Source organism: Prionailurus viverrinus, chromosome D3 (assembly GCF_022837055.1).
Source record: "Prionailurus viverrinus isolate Anna chromosome D3, UM_Priviv_1.0, whole genome shotgun sequence".
Classification (NCBI taxonomy): Eukaryota; Metazoa; Chordata; class Mammalia; order Carnivora; family Felidae; genus Prionailurus; species Prionailurus viverrinus.
In genome coordinates, this window is record NC_062572.1 from 21,630,677 (window position 1) to 21,650,932 (window position 20,256).

Consider the following 20,256-nt stretch of genomic DNA (forward strand, 5'->3'; position numbering starts at 1 on the left):
CTCTCTGACACTTCACTGACCCTGGGTCAAGTCCCTCTGCCTGAGGATGTCAGGTGGGTTGGACAGGGAGGTGGTCTCTGGGGCCATGCCAGGAGAGGGGAGGTCACAGTTTGGAGTCCTGAGCAGAGGGCACAGGCATTGTCCAGGTTCAGGTCCCAGCTCTAATCATGGCCGACCCTCAGAAGCAGGTGACGACCACCCCCTGGTGTCCAGGCCCAGACACAGCATATGTGACATGGTGAGCAGATCTCATCAGAGTTCCTGCCTTCCCACTGTTCTGTCCACCATCCCCTTCCTTCGGGACAGGACAGGTGTCCCCTGTGTGGCCTCCGATCCCCTGAGGACACACTGTGCTCTCCTCTGGCTCCGCATAGTGAGTCTGTCCACAGCGCCTTTGGCTATTATTGATGGGGCAGGACTGACGTGGTGACTCTTGTACAACCACACAGATGAGGATCAGGGTCACAGAGCGATGGGTCCACATTGACACATGGCCAGTTCTGTGCAGGAGGCCGATTTCTTCCCCCTTCCCTGCTTCCTCTCTGGTCCCAGAGTTCTCCTTTCCCAGAAGCTCCCTCAGCACTGAGGACACAGGGAGACCTTTTGTCCAGGTTGTGGGTAGAAGCCCACATCCTTCGTGTGCATTCCTACAGGGTTCCACACTGAAAATCTTTGTCAGCTGTCACTCTTGCCACCTCACATCACATACTGGGGACAATGGAGGTTGGCTTCACCACTGGGGAGACCCTTGCAAGGAAGCACCTGTTGAGACAACACGCATGTCCTTGTTCAAGTGGGGACTCTTCCACACCAGAAGGGTCACAGCTGCTGAGTCTCCCTCAGGAAGTACAGGGCCCAGTCCCCAGTCCCAGATTCCTTTTCCTGTATGGTCCTCACTGAGCCCCTGTGTAGGGACACCATGGCAGCCCCACAGCGCCCCCTCCTGGCTGAAGGGCACACACCCCACTGTGTTTTCACAGCCCTGAGAGCCCAGCGGGTTTCCTCACTTCTGTTTATTCACACATCATTGAGCTGAATCTTGGATAATGTGACCCTGTAGTGCTGCCCATGATCATCGTAGCATTTTTCGCTCTCCAAACAAGCCCTAGTCCATAGGATTTGGAGGCATTTACCTCAATTAAATGGTAAATTGCCAGTTCTTTGCAGAAGATACTCCAGACCTCATGTCCCTCCTCTGGCTTACAATTGAGAATATGTCTATCTCGTGAATGTTTGAAAACTCCTGTGCATTAAAGCAATGGATTCCAGCTACTGTCCATTAAATTGAGTATTATGTTAATCTTCTATATTTTTAGGTAATTTCCTTGGCTTACTACCTTAAGAAGAAAAGGCAATACAGTGAATTTATATTTGATGAAGTCGTATTTAACAAGTGTCATTTTTTGTTTTTCTTTTGTTTTTTAATGTGTTATCCTGACAATGTCTTGTCTAAACGTTTTTATCAAACCCAAGATCCTGAATATTTTCTCCTTTTATGTTTACAGCTTTATGTTTACAGTTATTTCTATTATACTTTTAGTAATTTTTTAATAGATATAAAGTGAGTTTTAAGTATGATTCATTTCTCTCTCAGGATATCCAATTGTTCTGTGGCCATTTGTCCAAAAGTCCATCCTTTCTCCTCGGAAAGGCTTCTTCTACTTTGTAAAAGAAAAAAAGTGTTTATCCTTCATTCTGTGGGTCCGTTTCTGGGTTTTATGTTCTGTTATCTTGGCCAATGTGTCTATCCTCTATCCATACCACCCTCACTTGCTAGGACAGGAACTGAATTACACTTTTATCCAATTTGGGAAGAACTGGCATATTTACTATAATGAGTCTTGTAATCCATGAACAGAACTTATCTTTCCTTGTTTTAGATCCACTTTGATTACATTTACCAGCATTGTCCAGATTTCAGCACCTGTGGCCTATACTTGTTTTGTGAAATATGCCCCTAAATAGTTCATCGAGTGGTTTTAAGGTTTTTTTTATTATTTTCACCTGTTTATTGCTAGTATATACACATCTATATGATCTTTCTATGTTGATCTTTATTCTAAAATGTTTCCAAAATTATTTATGACTCTTTGAATTTATATATTTGCATACTCAATTGTAGCTTCCTTTGTAGTTTTCCTGTAGGTCATTCTCTCACCTGAAATGGGACAATTGTCTCTTGTTCTTCCTCATCGGAATGCCTCTCATTGTTTGTCTTACCTTATGGTTCTGACAGACATATCCAGTCCTATGTGGAACAGCAGTGTTGAGATAGCACATGGAGGCCTTGCTCCCTACCCGAGGTGGGAAAGCTTTCAGTGCTTCATCTCTCTGTGTGTTCACCGAAGGGAAGGTGTTTTATAGTTTTCTTTACCAAACTGAAGATGTACTCTTCTATATTTTGTTCTCTGAAAACTTTTATCACTCTCATTCATATACTCATTCATTCTTTTCCATGAGCACAAATAGGTCTTGAGCTGTGCAGGAAGTGGAAGAGAATTCATCCTACCTGAGAGAGTGAGGGAGACGCTTTCATCGGTCTTTGATTTTTAATTTTTTTAATGTTTATACATATTTGAGAGAGAGACAGATGGAACCCAAGTGGGGGAAGGGCAGTGAGAGAGGGAGACAGAATGGGAAGCAGGCTGCAGGCTCCGAGTTGTCAGCAGAGAGCCCGACATTGGACTTGAACTCAGTAGCCATGAGATCATGATCTGAACCGAAGTCAAATATTTAACTGACGGAGCCACCCAGGGGCCCCTGGGGTGGGCCTCTGCTGTCCCTGATTGCTGGCCAAAACCACATGGATTATTCCATCTGTCCCACATACCTTCACACTCTGAATACATCCTATCTTCTGTGACAAAACTGGCACCCCAGTTAGAGGCCTGTGGTTGTCTGGACCCTCGTTACTGAGCTGTTCCTGATGGCTGCCAGGTGCTGGGTCCACAGCTCTGGGCTCACCAATGTGCTTCATACACATGCTCACAGCACCCCTTTCTGGCCCCGTTTCAGGTGACAAAGCACGTGAAAGGCAAGGTGAGCATCGCGCCTGGGGGAAGGGAAGGCCCTCTTGACTTCCACGGCCCCCTCCTCACTACTGGGGGAGATCCCTCACCTCAGGGCCCATCACTGGGCTGCAACCTTCTCACCTGCACCCACCCCTCCGTTTGCTACAGCAGCCTCCCCAGATCCTGACCCTCCCTCATGGGTTTACATGAGTAGAGGACAGGGTGACCAGAGACCTAGCCCCTGAGGAATGATGTGTCCTCGGCTGGCACAGCAGGCAGACAGAAGCCTGGACCGGCCATATCCCATGATTTGGGAAGGCTGGGGCGTTCCTTCTCCCTCTGACCCCAGTTTACTGAGCAGGGTCATACCCCCGGGCCCTCACCTGGATACCTCTCCTGTCTACTGCTTGTGGGAGTGGGGGAGTCCATCAAAAAGGACCACAGGGGAAGGGATTGGAAAGAGGCAGCTCTGCCTTGTCAAAAAGACAGAGGTGGCTCCCTGGGACCCACCTCTCAGCACAGCTCTTCCAGCAGGACCCGAGCCTGGACCCCTGACCTGAGGAAGAGGGGTCTGATGGGGACACAGTCAACAGCCTCTGCCTGGTCCCCTCCTCACGCTCCCCTCTGGCTCCTTGATCATCTATGCAGCACTGAGACATCATCACAGCACATCAGATTCAGGGTTTCCTGTCAATGCCTCCAATGTTCCAGGTCCACCTCACTGCCTCACCCTTGTTCACTCTCCAGAAACATCTTATGTGTTGCTATTCATACTTCTTTGTCCTCTTTCTCTCCCAGGACATTTTCAGCAACATGAGGACATAGATTGTCCCTAGCACACTCACGCTGTATCTAAGCCCAAGGGTCATGCCTGGCACATACTTGGTGTTCACCAGAGGGTGTGGAGGGACTGATCTCTGTACAGTCATCTATCCTGATCAGGAACATATGGAATCTGCCTGCTTCTGACCCAACGGGGACTCAATTACCAGGACAGCCTGCCCCCAGGTGTGCAGTAACTCCTGCCCAACAGAAGAAAATCAGACAATGTTTTGCAGAGTCGGGCTGGGTTTACGGGCACAATTTGAGAGAACAAGGACACTATTTCTAGACGAAATTCCTTAGCCTTGTCTAAGACTCCACTATTAGAAGACATGAACAAAGAAGCAGCTGTGTCGGCCAAGGGGTGTGAGCTGCACAGGAAGTCCCATTGCTGAGGGGACAGCAGGTTTGGGTCTCCCTTCCCCACAGGCCTGGAGCAGTGTGTGAGCTTTGAGACTGTGGTCCCTCACTGAGCAGTAATAATCAGCCTCATCCTCAGCCTGGAGGCTAGAGATGCTCAGGGAGGCCACGTTCCCTGACCTGGCCTGAGAGTCTGGACGGGACCCCCACAGGCCGAGCACTGCTTGTTGTCATAGATGACAACGTTGGGGACACTGCGTGGGAGCTGCCGGTACCAGGACACACCTCCAGCCCCAACATTGCTGCTGCTTCCAGTGCAGGAGATGGTAACAGTCTTATTTACAGGCTTGGACACTGCAGATGGCTGAGTCACCACCGACTGGGCCCCGGACCCTGCAAGTCAGAAGAGAGACACGGGGTGAGAGAGAGGTCAGTGGACAGGGCCCATACATGGTTCCACAGTCCTCTCGTCTCCAGCCCTGATCCCAGCTTCCAGCCACCTGTGCAGTGAGCCAGCAGTGTGAGCAAGAGAGGAGCCCAGGCCATGGTGGAGACCCCTGCTCAGCAGTGTGTCCTCAATGTCCCTCAGGTGGGCTCCCAGAGTCTCTCTTATTGCCTCCAGCAGCCCACGGGGAGGGAGAAACACTTCATGCAAACCAGCCCCCTCCCCCTGACTGGCCAGCCACAGCCTGAACCCTGAACCTGACCCTTGTCTGGAAATCTCACCCCAGGAGGGGAAGGAGTGAAAGCTGTGGGGCCTGACCTGGGGCTCCCCAAAGACCTGTGAGCACCCAGAGGCTAAGCCACTGTGACAACCAGAGGCAGGTGGCTCCCAGTTGGGATCACAGCACACAAGGCTCAGAGACAGGCCACAGTGCCCCCTGCTGCCCGAGACCCAGACATGCCCATATGTTTGGTCTTGCCCACAGAATACTTAAAAACATCAATATACTTTATGATTTATTGTCACAGAAGAATTTAGTAGAATTTCCAGAGTTCCCAAATACACCAACCCCCTCCACCACCTTGTCTTTCCCATCATCCAACTCTAGCATGAGTGTGGTCACTTCTTATACACCATGAACCCACACTGACAAGTCATTGTCACCCAAAGTCTATATTTACAACAGCAAAGCTGACTCTTGACATTGTTCATTCAATAGGTCAAGAGCTATATACTGATATATGTCCATTTTAGAATCATACAGAGCACTTTCACTGCCACAAAAACCTCTGTGCTCCAGCTGTGCATCCCTCCCTATGCTCAACCCCTTGCAACCACTGATGCTTTTATTGTCTAAATAGATTTGTCCTTTGGAGAATGTTACATGCTTGGAGTCACACAGCGTGCAGCCATTACAGGTTGGCTGCTTTCATTTAGCAACGTGCAACAAAATGTTTTCTGTGTCTTTTTATGTCTTGGTGCCTCATATCTTTGTAGCTCTGATCAATATTCTATCGTTGGGGTTTACTCACCTGTCACCTCCTGAAAGGCATTGTGATTGGCTGCTGCCAGGTGTGGACAGTTATGGATAGAGTCACTGTCAACATACTTGTGCAGGGTTTTTTTGTACACATTGTTTTTAACTCCTTTAGGTATGTGCAAAGATGCATGATCCCTGGATTTTAAAGCAAGACAATGATCCGGGGGTTTGTTTGTTTGGTTTTTGTTTTTTGGGTTTAAAAATTTTTTTTTTCATTACATCCAAGTTAGTTAGCAATAATCATGATTTCGGGAGTAGGATCCAGTGGTTCATCCCTATATAGAACAGGCCGTGCTCATCCCAACAAATGTCTTCTTAATGCCCCTTGTCCATTTAGCCTATCCCCCCTGCCACAACACCTCCAGCAACCGTCAGGTTGTTCTCTATCATTAAGAGCCTCTTATTTTTTGTCTCCCTCCCTGTTTTTATATTATTTTAGCTTCCCTTCCCTTGTGTTCATCTGTTTTGTATCTTATATTCCCCATATGAGTGAAATCATATTATATTGGTGATTCTCTGGCTAATTTTGCTTAGCATACTACCCTCTACTTCCATCCACGTTTGTTGCAAATGACAAGAATTTAGAGAATGTTCAGTTTTAAAATAAATTGCCAAAATCTTTTCCAAAGTAGCTGTACCATCCTGAATTCCCCTCACCAATGAAATAGAGTTCTGTTGCTCCACATCCTGGACAGACATTGGTGTCATCTGTGGTTTTGATTTTGACCATTCTAATGGGTATGTAACACTATGTCATTGCTGTGTTTTGTGCAATTTCTTACTGACATATGATGTTGAACAGCTTTTCTCAAGATTATTTATATCACATGAATATCACCTTTGTTGAGATAATCTGCATTTTTAAAATTGAGATTCTTTCTTTACTATTGAGAAGTCTTATCTTTTAAATTAAAAACAAACAAATAGTTCTCTCCTTAAATCACCTTCCATTTGCAGTAGAAAGGAATATGTATAAAGAAGTCTATGGCCTACATTTCATCGTTATTGCAATCGTTTGTTAGATGCAAATATATGTCATATGTATTTTGTGAATTCCCTGAAATAAGAAGAGATGTATCCAAAGGGAGTCTTACTCCCCATCACGGATGGTGAACATCTTCACGGATGATGAACATCTACCGAAGGACTCTCAAAACACCCTGAACAGAGTTTAAGAGTAGATGGAGGAGTCATTCTCCAGCCTACATTCTTATAAGTATCAGACTCTCCTCGTCCCCATCACTTTCTGACCAGCAGTCACTGAAATGGAGATGTTGTCCACAGAGAATATGGGGGGCCCTCACAGGGTCACCAGCTGCCTAAGAGGAAAAATGAATAAAGGTGAAGAGGGAGAACTTTTGTTGTAATACAGGGGCAACAAGTTCACCCCTTTTATGGTGAGCCTGGGACTGGGAAGGCCTTTTACATTCTGAGAGGGGGTCAGAGGGAAAAATGATGGAACCATGAATCAGTCCGCCATTGCATGCAGGCTTCCTTTGCAAAAGTTAGTGACGTTGACTAATCCCATTCAACAGGTTTCCTTCTAGTTCTGTCGATTTTTTTCTTCACTCTGCAGAAGCTTTTTATTTTGATGTAGTCTCAATACTGTATTTTTTTCTTTGATTTCCCTTGCCTGAGGAGATATCCCCAGAATAATGTTGCTACGGCCAAAGTCAGAGAGATAACTGACTGTTCTCTCTAGAATTATTATGGTTTCAGGCGTCACATTTAGGTCTTTAATCCACTTTGTGTTCATTTTTGTGTATGGTGAAAGAAAGTGGTCTGGTTTCATTCTTTTACATGTAGCTGTCCAGTTTTCCCAGCACCATTTGTTGACAAGACTGTCTTTTTCCCATTGCTTATTCTTGCCTACTTTGTCATTGATTGGTCATATTATCTTGGGCTTATTTCTGGGTTTTCTATTCTGTTTCATTTATTTTTTTTTGTCTTGTTTTGTGCCAGTACCATACGGTTTCAATTACTACAGTGTTCTAATATAAATGGAAATCTGGAATGGTGATACCTCCAGTTTCGGTTTTCTTTTTCAAGACTGTTTCACTATTTGGGAACTTTTGAGGTTCCATACAAATTTTAGGACTGTTTGTTCTAGTTCTGTGAAAAAGGCTTTTGGCATTTTGATAGGAATTGCCTTCAATCTATAGATCGATTTGGGTAATATAAACATTTTAACAATATTTGTTCTACCAATCCACGAGCAGGGATGTTTGTTCATTTCTTGTGTCATCTACAATTTCTTTCATCAATGCTTTATAGTTTTCATAGTAACAGTCTTTCCCCCTTTGGTTAAATTTCTTCTTGGGTATCTTATTATTCCTGGTTCAATTTTCAATGTGATTGATTTCTTGATTTCTCTTTCTGTGGCTTCATTATCACTGTATAGAAATGCAACAGAGTTCTGTACATTGATTTTATATACTGTGACTTTACGGAATTTATTTCTTGGTTCTGACAAGTTTTTGGTGGAATATTTAGAATTTTATATATACAGGCAGGTTCTTCAGAGAAGCTGGCTGCGTAGGAAGATGCTCAGCTCACCGCGTCCTGCTGATCACTTACATTGCACCCACATCTGCTCAATAACCCATAAAACCAGCAGAAGACTAGCAGAATGGACTCTCCAGAGTCAAGCGTACACAAGTGGCCCATGGAAGAGGGTAGGAAGGGCGGAGAGGTGGTGTGAACTACACGGACTGGTGAGAGGGATCCGGGGCAGAGGGGGGGCAGTGTGCCAGGCAAGGCAGAGCCCCCAAGTATGGCTTGCAAAAGCGGAGGGGCCGGATTCTGTGAGTTCTGACAGCCAGCGGGACTTGACATCTGGAATGTTAAAAGTCAACAGCCCTGCTCGGAGAGCAAGAGGGCAAAAGGACACCGGGAGGGAGAGGTGTTGAGCCCCAGAAGACAGAGCTCAGCTCTCAGGGAACAAATGCTCTGGCCAGCGCCATCTCCCTCTCCCATCCTCAGCCGAACTCCCAATGGGAACCACTTGCCGTCACCGAACTTGCTTGCACCGCGCAAACACCCAACGCTGTGCTTCTGTGGGTCCATCCCTTGGGTGGGTCTGCCTGCTTCCCTCCTGGTGCTGCAGGGCCCCTCCCGCAGGGGATCACCGACAGCAAACTGAGCTGAGCCTGCCCTTCCCTCCCTGGTGCACCTTGAGGATCCACCCTGGCTAATACACCAGATCCCATACAAGCAGCACCGCAAGCCTGGCAGTGTGCAAGTGGCCCAGACGGGGGCCACACCACTCCACAGTGAGTCCTGCCCTAAGAAGAGGGGAAGATAAGGTACACTCCAGTCTGACTGTGATGCCAGCGGTTGACTAGGAACAGACATCGGGTGTGACTGTGGCCCCGCCCACCAACACAAGTTCCTCCAGACAGTACAGGGAAAGTGGCCTGCAGTTCTGTGCCACCCCACAGACTATCCAAAATGACAAAATGGAAGAATTCTCCTCAAAAGAAACTCCAGGAAGGAGCGGCAGCTAAAGAATTGATCAAAAACGATTTAAGCAATATAACAGAACATGAATTTAAAATAATAGTCATAAAATTAATCGCAGGGCTTGAAAGAAGCAAAGAGGACAGCAGAGAATCTATTGCTACAGATATCGAGGGACTAAGAAACAGTCATGAGGAGTTAAAAAATTCCATAAATGAGTTGCAAAATAAAATGGAAGCGACCACAGCCCGGATTGAAGTGGCAGAGGAGAGTAGGTGAATTAGAAGATAAAATTATGGAAAAAGAGGAAGCTGAGAAAAAGAGAGATAAAAAAATCCAAGAGTATGAGGGGAGAATTAGAGAACTAAGTGATGCAATGAAACACAACAATATCCATATAATAGGAATTCCAGAAGAGGAAGAGAGAGAGAAAGGGGCTGAAGGGGTACTTGAACAAAACATAGCTGAGAACTTCCCTGATCTGGGGAAGGAAAAAGGCATTAAAATACGAGAGGCACAGAGAACTCCCTTCAGACGTAATTTGAATCGATCTTCTGCCTGATGTATCCTAGTGAAACTGGCAAAATACAAGGATAAACAGAAAATTCTGAAAGCAGCTAAGGATAAACACACCCTAACATATCAATGCAGACCGATAAGACTAGTGACGGATCTATCTACTGAACCTTGGCAGGCCAGAAAGGAATGGCAGGGAATCTTCAATGTGATGAACAGAAAAAATATGCAGCTGAGAATCCTTTATCCAGCAAGTCTGTCATTCAGAATAGAAGGAGAGATAAAGGTTTTCCCAAACAAACAAAAACTGGAGGAATTCATCACCATTAAACCAGCCCTACAAGAGATCCTAAGGGGGATTCTGTGAGTGAAATGTAGCAAGGACCACAAAGTACCAGACACATCACTCCAAGCATGAAACCTACAGACATCACAATGACTCTACACCCTTATGTTTCTATAATGACATTGAATGTAAATGGACTAAATGCTCCAACCAAAAGACATAGGGTGTCAGAATGGATAAAAAAACAAGGGCCATCTATTTGCTGTCTACAAGAGTCTCATTTTAGACCTGAGGACACCTTCAGATCGAAAGTGAAGCGATGGAGAACTATCATGCTGCTGGAAGTCAAAAGAAAGCTGGAGTAGCCATGCTTATATCAGACAAACTAGACTTTAAATTAAAGGATGTAACAAGAGATGAAGAAGGGCATTATATTATAATTACAGAGTGTATACATCAGGAAGAGCTAACAATTATAAATGTCTATGCGCTGAATACGGGAGCCCCCAAATATATAAAACAATTCATCACAAACATAAGCAACCTAATTGATAAGAATGTGGTAATTGCAGGGGACTTTAATACTCCACTTACAACAATGGATAGATCATCTAGGCACAGGATAAATAAAGGAACAAGGGCGCTGAATGACACATTGGATCAGATGGACTTGACAGATATATTTAGAACTCTGTATCCCAAAGCAACAGAATATACTTTCTTCTCGAGTGCACATGGAACATTCTCCAAGATCTATCACATACTGGGTCACAAAATGGCCCTTCATAAGTATAAAAGAATTCAGATCATACCATGCATACTTTCAGACCACAATGCTATGAAGCTTGAAATCCACCACAAGAAAAAGTCTGGAAAACCTCCAAAAGCATGGAGGTTAAAGAACAACCTACTAAAGAATGAATGGGTCAACCAGGCAATTAGAGAGGATATCAAAAAATATATGGAAGCAAATGAAAATGAAAATGCAACAATCCAAACGCTTTGGGATGCAGCAAAGGCAGTCTTGAGAGGAAAATACATTGCAATCCAGGCCTATCTCCAGAAACAAGAAAACTCCCAAATACAAAATCTAACAGCACACCTAGGGGAAATAGAAGCAGAACAGCAAAGACACCCCAAACCCAGCAGAAGAAGAGAAATAATAAAGATCAAAACAGAAATAAATGATACAGAATCTAAAAGAACTGTAGAGCAGATCAACGAAACCAAGAGTTGGTTTTTTTGAAAAATAAACAAAATTGATAAGTCTCTAGCCAGGCTTCTCAAAAAGAAAAGAGAGATGACCCAAATAGGTTTTAAGGGTTTTTTAAAAATTATTTTCACCAGTTTATTGCTAGTATATACACATCTATATGATATTTCCATGATGTCTTTATTCTAAAATGTTTCCAAAATTATTTATTACTCTTTGAATTTATATATTTGCATAATTAATTGTTGCTTCCTTTGTAGTTTTCGTGCAGATCATTCTCTCACCTGGAATTGGGCAACTGTCTCATGCTCTTCTTCATCTGTATGCCTCTCATTGTTTGTCTTGCATTATGGTTCTGACGGGCACATCCAGTCCTATGGAACAGCAGTGTTGAGATAGGACATGGTGGCCTTGCTCCCTACCCGTGGTGGGAAAGCTTTCAGTGCTCCATCTCCGTGTGTTCAATGAAGGGAAAGTGTTTTATAGTTCTCTTTACCAAACTGAAGATGTACTCCTTATAGTTGGTTCTCTGAAAACTTTTATCACTCTCATTCATATATTCATTCTTTCTTTTCCATGAGCCAAATAGGTTTTAAGCTGTGCAGGAAGTGGAAGAGAATTAAACCTACCTGAGAGAGTGAGGGAGATGCTTTCATCTGTCTTTCTTTTTTAATTTTTTAAAAGTTTATATATATTTGAGAGAGAAAAAGACAGAACCCAAGTGGGGGAAGGGCAGAGAGAGAGGGAGACAGAATGGGAATCAGGCTGGAGGCTCCGAGGTGTCAGCAGAGAGCCCGACATGGCACTTGAACTCGGTAGCCATGAGATCATGACCTGAACCCAAGTCAGATATTTAAATGACGGAGCCACCCAGGGACCCCTCATCTGTCATTTAATACTTTGACTTTTATCACAACTGGTTTATTTCTACTTCTACTTTGGTGACAAGGAGACAAGGAAGGAAGCCTGCTGAGAGAGATACCACTCCCTCTTGTCCAATATGAGGGTGGGTGAGAGGATACTTATGACATGGAAAAAATGGCATTTTCTCTCGCCCTTCTCCTGCTGGTTTCTTCACTTCCTTAGACTCCCTATCCCTCCTCACTTTCTTAAAATCCTGGGTCATCATTAGCATGATCACAATCCATCCCACATACCCCTCAAGGTTTAATCCCACCCGCCTTACTAACCACCCACCCCATCAAATCCAAATACTGCTCCCTCTGCAGCTGAGCCCCCAGCTGCCTGGCTGCAGGTGCACATGGCCATGATGACTGACCCTGCTGCTCTTTGGGGCATCCCAAGTCAGACACCCTGTGATCCTTCATTTCTCACATTCCTGTCTGTCGTCCGTTGTTAGGGATGTCCGTATCTACAGTGCACAGACTTCCTCAGTCTCCTTGAAGTGAGAAAATATCTTCCATCCAGAATCCACACTGGAAAGTAGAAGCTAGAAGATAAGTTTCATGGCATCACCCACTAATTGTTAACAGGCTCGTGTTTTGTTTCCTTATTGACGACAAAAGATGATGTTCACTGTGGGGGATGAGCTTAGGAGTCCCCTGGGCTTACACCAACGGGTTAATATGACATAAAGAAATACAAAACCATAGGATGCTCACAAGTGAATTTGGGCAAACCAGATTGGCACCCCAAGACTAAGGGGATGTAAGGGCACCCCAGAATAGAAAGGGGTACAGAACCCCCACAGTAGAGAGGAAGCGGAAAAGGCCTAAAATAAGATCAGGCACAAAGGCTCCCCATACAAAGGTATATGAGGTAAGCAAGATTAGGCATTCAGGACAGAAGCACTCTCCAACTTAGTACTATAGCAGAAAAACTGCTTTCACTGGAGGAAAGGACCAAGTTAGGTAAAGAGGTAAATTGAGCTACAGACCTCTACACTGCAGGCAAAGCAGCCCAGAGCAGAGATGGTTAACAAAAGAAAAGGTGCCTTGTTAACCCTGAGGTTGTTTCCCCTGTCTGCTTTAGCCCCTAGGCTGGCTCCTTGCAGACAGGTGGACTTGGGAATTGAAATCACAAACCAGGAGATCATGACTTGAGCTGAGGTCAGACATTTAACTGACTAAGCCGCCCAGGGCCGCTTGTTAGCACCATGTTTTTAAACTAAATACCCTAAGCCATCTGAAAGCAGTACTAAAGGGGTCCCCAGGTGGGAAAACAATCTCTGTATATAAAGAGGAGACAGCTTTCCTGCCCCAAGAGCACTCATTTGAAGCTCCCAGCTATTTTCTGTGGTCTGTGCCCTGCAGGTTCTACGTGCACAGCACCCATACTGAGCACTATCCTGGGAGGAAAAGAAAACAGAAATGCAACAAGGTCAGGAGTTCAGGGTTTGAGGAGAACAAAGGAGATGCCAACATACCAGTCTCCACCAGGCCAGGAAATAGCCTGAGTGCTTCAGAGACAATGACCAGAGGAAAAGTCCCAGTACAGGAACAAAAGTAAACTTTGACCTAAAGCACGCACTTGAGTTGTTTTTGCAGAATTGAAACCTTGCCCCACATGTTAATGAAGTTAAAACAGTCACCAGCAGGACCCCCGCTGACAACCCTTCTTTTTCACAGGAATGTTCCAGTATTTCAGAGACAAACAGCAGAAAGAGCGTGGGAGCCTAGACCAGTTTTATCTCCTGCAACAGCTCCACCAGTGCAGATGGACCAGGGAGTGTCCTCCAGGGACCTCTGCCTCTTTATAACGTTAAGCCTCTGCCCTAGGAGGAGGACAAGCTTCATTAACCTACCACATGATGGGGACACAAGCTCCTATTCTCCACATTCCTACACAACCTCATGCCCACTCTTGCATAAGATGACAAAACTCCCTTTTCTGGGTATCCATCCTAACCCCGAACGAAAGGAACCCACTCGCCTCCACTCAGGGAGTCACAGCTTTGATAATTCTTGTCCCTGATCCCCTTATCTGTGGCAAATAAAGTTTCCTTTGTGTGACAGCATCTGCTGAAGCCTCTGCCTGTACCTCACCAAGGAGTGAACTCAAAGTAGCTCCAACACTTCTAAGTAATATATTTCATCCCTTAACTTGGAAACCTGCCTTCTTCTCTCTACTCTCTACCTGTGGTTTTAGTGACCTTCAAGTCTATTAACAAGAAATTTCAGACAAATATTAAGCAATCGTTTTCTTAAAATTATCTTTGTCTGCTCATTTTCATTCTTTATCTCAAAGTAAGTTAGAAAAAAATGAAATAATTTTAAAGGTATGTATTGTTAAGGAAGGTGTCCTTTTATTGTTCTCAGTTTAGACTTCACAATATTTTTCATGAAAAATTCTGAGTAGCTTAAGTAATATCCACATGAGACTTATTATGTATCAACTTCTCCAACCTGGAAGTGAAAATCAATGATAAATGAACACAAAACCAGCCCAGAATCCCTGGTGGCCTCGCTCCCAGGCTCACACCACAAATCATGAGCGTCAGTGGAAAGAGAAGTCAGTTCCCGAGAAGGCTGGGGTGACAGAAGGGGAAAGCTAGCCATGGGTCTGAACCACCATCACTCGAAAAAGCCCCTGAGAGTGAAGACACAGGACAGCAAGTGGAGAGACCCAAGCCCTGACCCCAGGACGGGCATCCAGGGCCAGCAATAGTGAAACGGGAGGTCTCAGATGCAGTGCTGTGGGCAGATGGGTGAGAAAGCCAAGTCAGGAAGGACGCTCTGGAAACATCTCACTAAGGAAAAAGAGGGGGAGGAGACATGTACAGTCTGCCGGGCATGAGGGAATGGGAAAAAGAGAAAGGCCAGAGAGCCCACACCCCACCACAAGGAAAGGAAAAATGTATGAGACAAAAACTTGAAATATGGACCGTAACACATATTATTTTTCATAATAATAAACAACACCAGCTAAATTATTGAACAAAATTTCAGCATGAAGAAATCTACAAAATAAAAAATGACAATGGGGGACAATATTCATCGGAAAATAAACTTTTAAAGAAGAATCTGTGATTACACACCATCCTGGAAAATAATTATGTTATTTGGACAGCCTCTATTAAAATTGCAGCCATGTAGATAGATCCGCGTGTCCTCGGCACAAGATGAACACGTCTCTAGATGAAACGATGAAACGTTCCCTGTATTTAAACATGGTGCCTGTGATGTTCCTACAACAATGCACACGCTGATGCCACTGAAAGGTGCGCTTCCGGGGGCACGTGGTGTGATTCGGCACCTGTGAAATGTGCACAACAGGAAAATCACTGCAGACAGAAAGGAATTTTTGGCTCCAAAGGGCTGATGCAGGGGGGCCATGGACTCACTGCTCAGGGGTCAGGGGTTTTTCTGCAGGTGATGGAAATGTTGTCAATTTGATCCTGATGATGTTTGCCAAACGCAGGAAACATACTACAGACCACTGAATCGTACCATTTAAATGACTGCACTTTATGCCTGTAAATTATCTTAAGAGATTTGTCTTATTTTTAGAAGAAAACAACACAAGACGAAGCTACTGTCACTGACTCTTCATAGTTGTTCTGTGCTGAGAGAGTCAGACCCTCAGACCCTCCGGGGTGTCCTCGGTCTCCCTGTTTATTTGTCATTGGCAGTGACCATGGGAAACTGGGGCACGTTGCTGTATCATTTGCCCACGGGCTTAGAGCACTGTGTCAGTAATGACCAGCTTCGTCCTCAGGCCGCAGGCCCGAGATGATCAGAGAGGCCCTGTTCTCGAGAACGCAGCTGGGATCCCGGAGGGCCTAGTGCTTCTGAGCATCTCAGCTTTGGGGACACGGTGGGGAATCTGTGGGTACCAGCCCACATAATACGACCCAACATTGTTGCTGATTCCAGTGAGAGTGAGGGTGACCTTCTAGCCCACAGACCCTGATAAAGAGGCTTCCTGTGTCAACACAGACAGTGCCCGGGACCCAGCAACAGAGCAGTGGAGACACAGGTCAGTATCAGGTTATTACTCACAGTGTGTTCTCAAAATGGGGGAAACAAGCAACTTAGGGGTCCCCCGAAAGCAATTCTTCAGCTTTCCACAGCCAGTAACCTGAGCAGAGAGCAAGGAAGGTGAGGAGGGGAAGGGTCCAGGCCAGGGTGGAGATACTCCAGGCTGTGGTCCTGAGCCCTCAAGGGAGAGACCTGCACAAAGCCTCTCTTATCCTCTCCCTTCCTGGAAGAGAGAGAGGAAGGCTTCATGCAAATCTCTCCCTCCCCTGGGACTGAATGTGGTGACAGCTGAGTGTGGGGTGGGTGGGACTAGGGAAACTCCTCTAGGCACAATTTTGCAGGGGGCACAAGGCAGAGCTCCAGGCCTGGGTGCTCAGCTGGGACCCCTCCCCACACAGACACCACTCAGGCACAGGCCTACAGCGCCCCCTGCTGTCTCAGTGTCCAGCCGCACCCATGACTGGAAGGGACATCCTGGAGCTGTGAGAGAGACACCAGGGCACTAAGGACTTCAGTCAGCCTGGCATACTGTCCACCCCCACACAGGGCCAGATCTTCTCCTCCCTCAGGGCTTCTGTAGGTGCCACCACACCTCAGTCCTTGCTGCACACACAGGGCCTCCTCAGCATGAATCACCCTGGGCTCCTCCCACTACTTAGAGACTTGTGTTGTTGGGGCCAAGAGTCATCGACCACTGGGGGATGATGTTTCCGCCCAGTGAGCACAAGAGTGGAGAGCATGCACGCCCCTCCACAACCTTTTTCGGGAGACCTGGGGGGACAGTTCAGTTTTCTCATCTCACTTCCCATTCTGGCGGGCCAGTCCCCATTACCTCTGCACTGAACTGGATGAGGTAGATCAATGACAGTGCATGGCTATAGATCACGTGAGTATATTCTATCTCTCTATCATCTATCAAACTTTGCATTTTCTACATTACCTATAATTGGTATGGTATCAGTCCCCAAGCAGACACATATATCAATGGTACAGATTCAAAAGGCCAGAAATAGGGTGGCTCAGTCGGTTGGGTGTCAGACTCTTGATTTCAGTTCGGGTCATGATCTCCACTTCTGTGATTGAGCCCTGAGCCGGGTTCTGAGCCTCCTTGGGATTCTGTCTCCCTCTCTCTCTGCTCCTTCCTAACTCTCTCTCTCTCTCTCTCTCTCTCTCTCTCTCAAAATAAGTAAATTAACCTAAGAATACCCAAATAATATAAATAAAAAGACCAGAAATAAATGCAAGTTCCGCTTGACAAGCACAGAGAATGTAGACTGTAAATGAGGCCTTTCCTCAGACTCTGGAGGAGAGCACACATGGATTTTGCAGGGAATTCAGACAAGAATAAGCATGAATCATATAGCAGATGCCTCATAGGAGGTCCTCAGTTCTCAAGGATGTTCCCTGACACACTTTGGGAAAGAAAGCTGGAGTTTCTGGACCCCCTGCAGCGGGCACACGGATCCCCGTGCCATGGGCTGCAGCGTGCACCCACATGGTCATTCCGGGGTAAGAAGCACAGTCTAACGACACTCCCACCTGGGTCAGGCCACATCAGCAAAGAGCCCCAAGGGAGCTGCCCTCTGCCCTCTGCTGCTTCCTGCATTGGCATGGGCTCCTGGGGCTCTGGCTTCTCTGTACACCCAGGTGACCCATTCCCTTCCTGGGTGCACAGTTACTGTTTGGGATGATAAAAAGCTTTGAGAAATGGAGAGTCTTGATGGTCACCCAACATGGCGAATATATTTCATATCTCTGAATTGCACAAGAAAGTAATGAAAAGAGTAAATTTCCTGTTGTGTGTATTTTCATAATTAAAAATTACTAGATGAAAATCCCACTTATGTTAAGGAAGTTGCACTCACACCAATCTCTTTCCCATCTTTATATGTGTTACCTTATTCTAACTCATCCTCATCACTAAAAATTGACAGAGATTTTATTATCTTTTTCCTGTAGGTTCCACATATAAATGAGATAAAAAAGCATTTGCCTTTCTGTGTAGGCCTTATTTCTGTTAGGGTCATGTCCCGCAGGTTTGTCCATGTTGTCACATATGACAAGACATTCTCCTGGAAGGGCTCATGGGATCGACTTTATGCAACATAGTGCCCCTCAGCCCCTCTACTGCATGGATCACGGACAACCCCGATGCGGCAGGAGAGGAGAGGAAGACACAGTCCATTCTTCTGGGCTCCAGAAACCAGCCACATGCTGCCCATGGGCCCCGATGGTGTCAGCTGTAGGGAAGTCACGTTGGTGAAATCTCCCAAGCAGACTAAAAATTTTGCTGCACTGGTGGCACTCCCACCTGTCCCTCACAAGCCCCACTGAGAAGTTTGCTGACTGGCACACACAGTTTCTCCCAGGGGCAGTCACCCTCTCCTGACATCACAAATGAACGGCAGGTACCCAGCCAGTGGGCCAGGCCAGCTGTGTGTCTGTGATTCCTTAGTGTCTCCTCGCTGGGACACAGAGCTACTCAGTCAGCCCTGAGCACAGGAGCCTGGAGGGAAGGGAGGGCCTCTGCTCTCACCCCTGGAGGAACACAGGCCATGCTGTGGAGGACTGTCTGCTGTGGGCACGGTCTGTAGACTCTGATCAGAAAACTAAGGCAAGTTGATGGATCCTTGTGAAGAGAAAAAAAGCGAAATCCACAGGCTCTAATTTTTACGTGTGAACCACTAGGCAAAATTTCTGCATCATTATAACTTTTTTGTTGTCTTTGGTTTGCTTTATTGTTGTTGTCATTTTTCTTTCCTTTTTTTTTCTTTTTTTCGTAGAGTTTACACAGGTTTGATAGGAAACTGGGAAGAAGGACATTCAGATCCAGTAGCTACACCCAAGTATAGTAATTGTGCATTCAATTTACATTAGACTTCAGAGACTCAGACTACAGTGGTCTAAGCAGGCTGGGTATTTGTCCCACTTCCCCATGTGTCTGTGTCACTGTGACCAGCACTACTGTGCCCGATTGCACAGTAATAGTCAGCCTCGTCCTCAGGCTGCAGCCCAGAGATGAGCAGAAGCCCTGCATTGGCCGAGGCATCTTTGGATCCAGAGAAGCGGGTGGGGACCCCAGGTCCCAACTGTGTACTGGAGTCTGAGTAGTAGTACAGGAGATACCGGGGAGGGCTCCCTGGATTCTGTTGGTACCAGTATATGCTATAGCTTCCAACATTGATGTCCCTGCTCAGAGTGCAGGTGAGTCTGGCTGTTGTTCCCAGAGATGCAGAGAGGGAGGCTGGCTGAGTCACGACACGCTGGGACAGGGAACCTGCAAACACAGACACAGCAGAGGGAAGAGAAGGAACAGCGCATGTGGGATTAGGGAGCTGAGACACAGGGGTTTCACTCTGGCTGCAGGCCCACCCTGGGACACTGGGTCCTGTCCCTACCTGTGCAGTGGCAGAGGAGCACGACGAGGACGGGGATCCAGGCCATGGTGACACACGCCCTTCCTAGACCACAGAGCCGGGGCTGGGCTGCCCTGGGCCTCTCTTATCCCCAGTCCACAGAGCTCAAAAGGAGGGGCTGCTCATGCAAATGGGACCCACCCCTGCTGCTCTCTCCTGTGCACTTAGAGGTCTGCAGCCCCTTGACAGGAAGACTGTGTGATGCACTAGTTTCCCCCTGGGTGGGCCTGGAAGAAGCAGCTGCTGGGACCACATACAGGCCCAGGTTCAGGGACTCCGCTAGGAACAGAGAAGACACCTGCCCTGTCCCCACTGGAAACGAGGGGTCCAGCCCTGGGGCTTTCTACTCTGGAGGGCTACTCAGCAGGGAGCCCCCTTCCTGTAGAAAGCCACAGACCTTGTCACCGTGCCCCCTGCTGGTGTCTGGGTGAACCTCTCCTTTCCCAATGCAGGCTTCCCTGGTGCCTGTGTTTCCACCACCTGAGAGTGACCCTCCAGGGAAAGAGAAAGGTCCTGCTCTACATCAGGCATCCTCCATGGATGGGGTCTGATGAGAGGGACACATGCAGTCCTGACTCAGTACAACCTGTGAACCACTATGGAGCTGAGGACAAGACACACGGAAGAGGGAATAGAAACCATCTGTCCCAATGGTACAGTTCAGACGATGCATGCTGACTCTGGGTGCCGGATGTGGACAGGAGCTCACCTAGGGGGCACACACTCACGCAGGAGTACAGGTAATGTGG

At 46.5% G+C, this 20,256-nt stretch overlaps 1 gene segment (V, D, J or C); it reads right to left on the minus strand.

Annotated features, from left to right (window-relative positions):
* Nucleotides 1-26: 26 nt before the first annotated feature.
* Nucleotides 27-19,651, minus strand: LOC125149373 (immunoglobulin lambda variable 5-37-like). The segment is given in 4 exon segments: nt 27-40; nt 5,121-5,126; nt 19,048-19,368; nt 19,490-19,651. Coding segments are annotated over 4 exon segments (387 nt in total).
* Nucleotides 19,652-20,256: the final 605 nt, after the last annotated feature.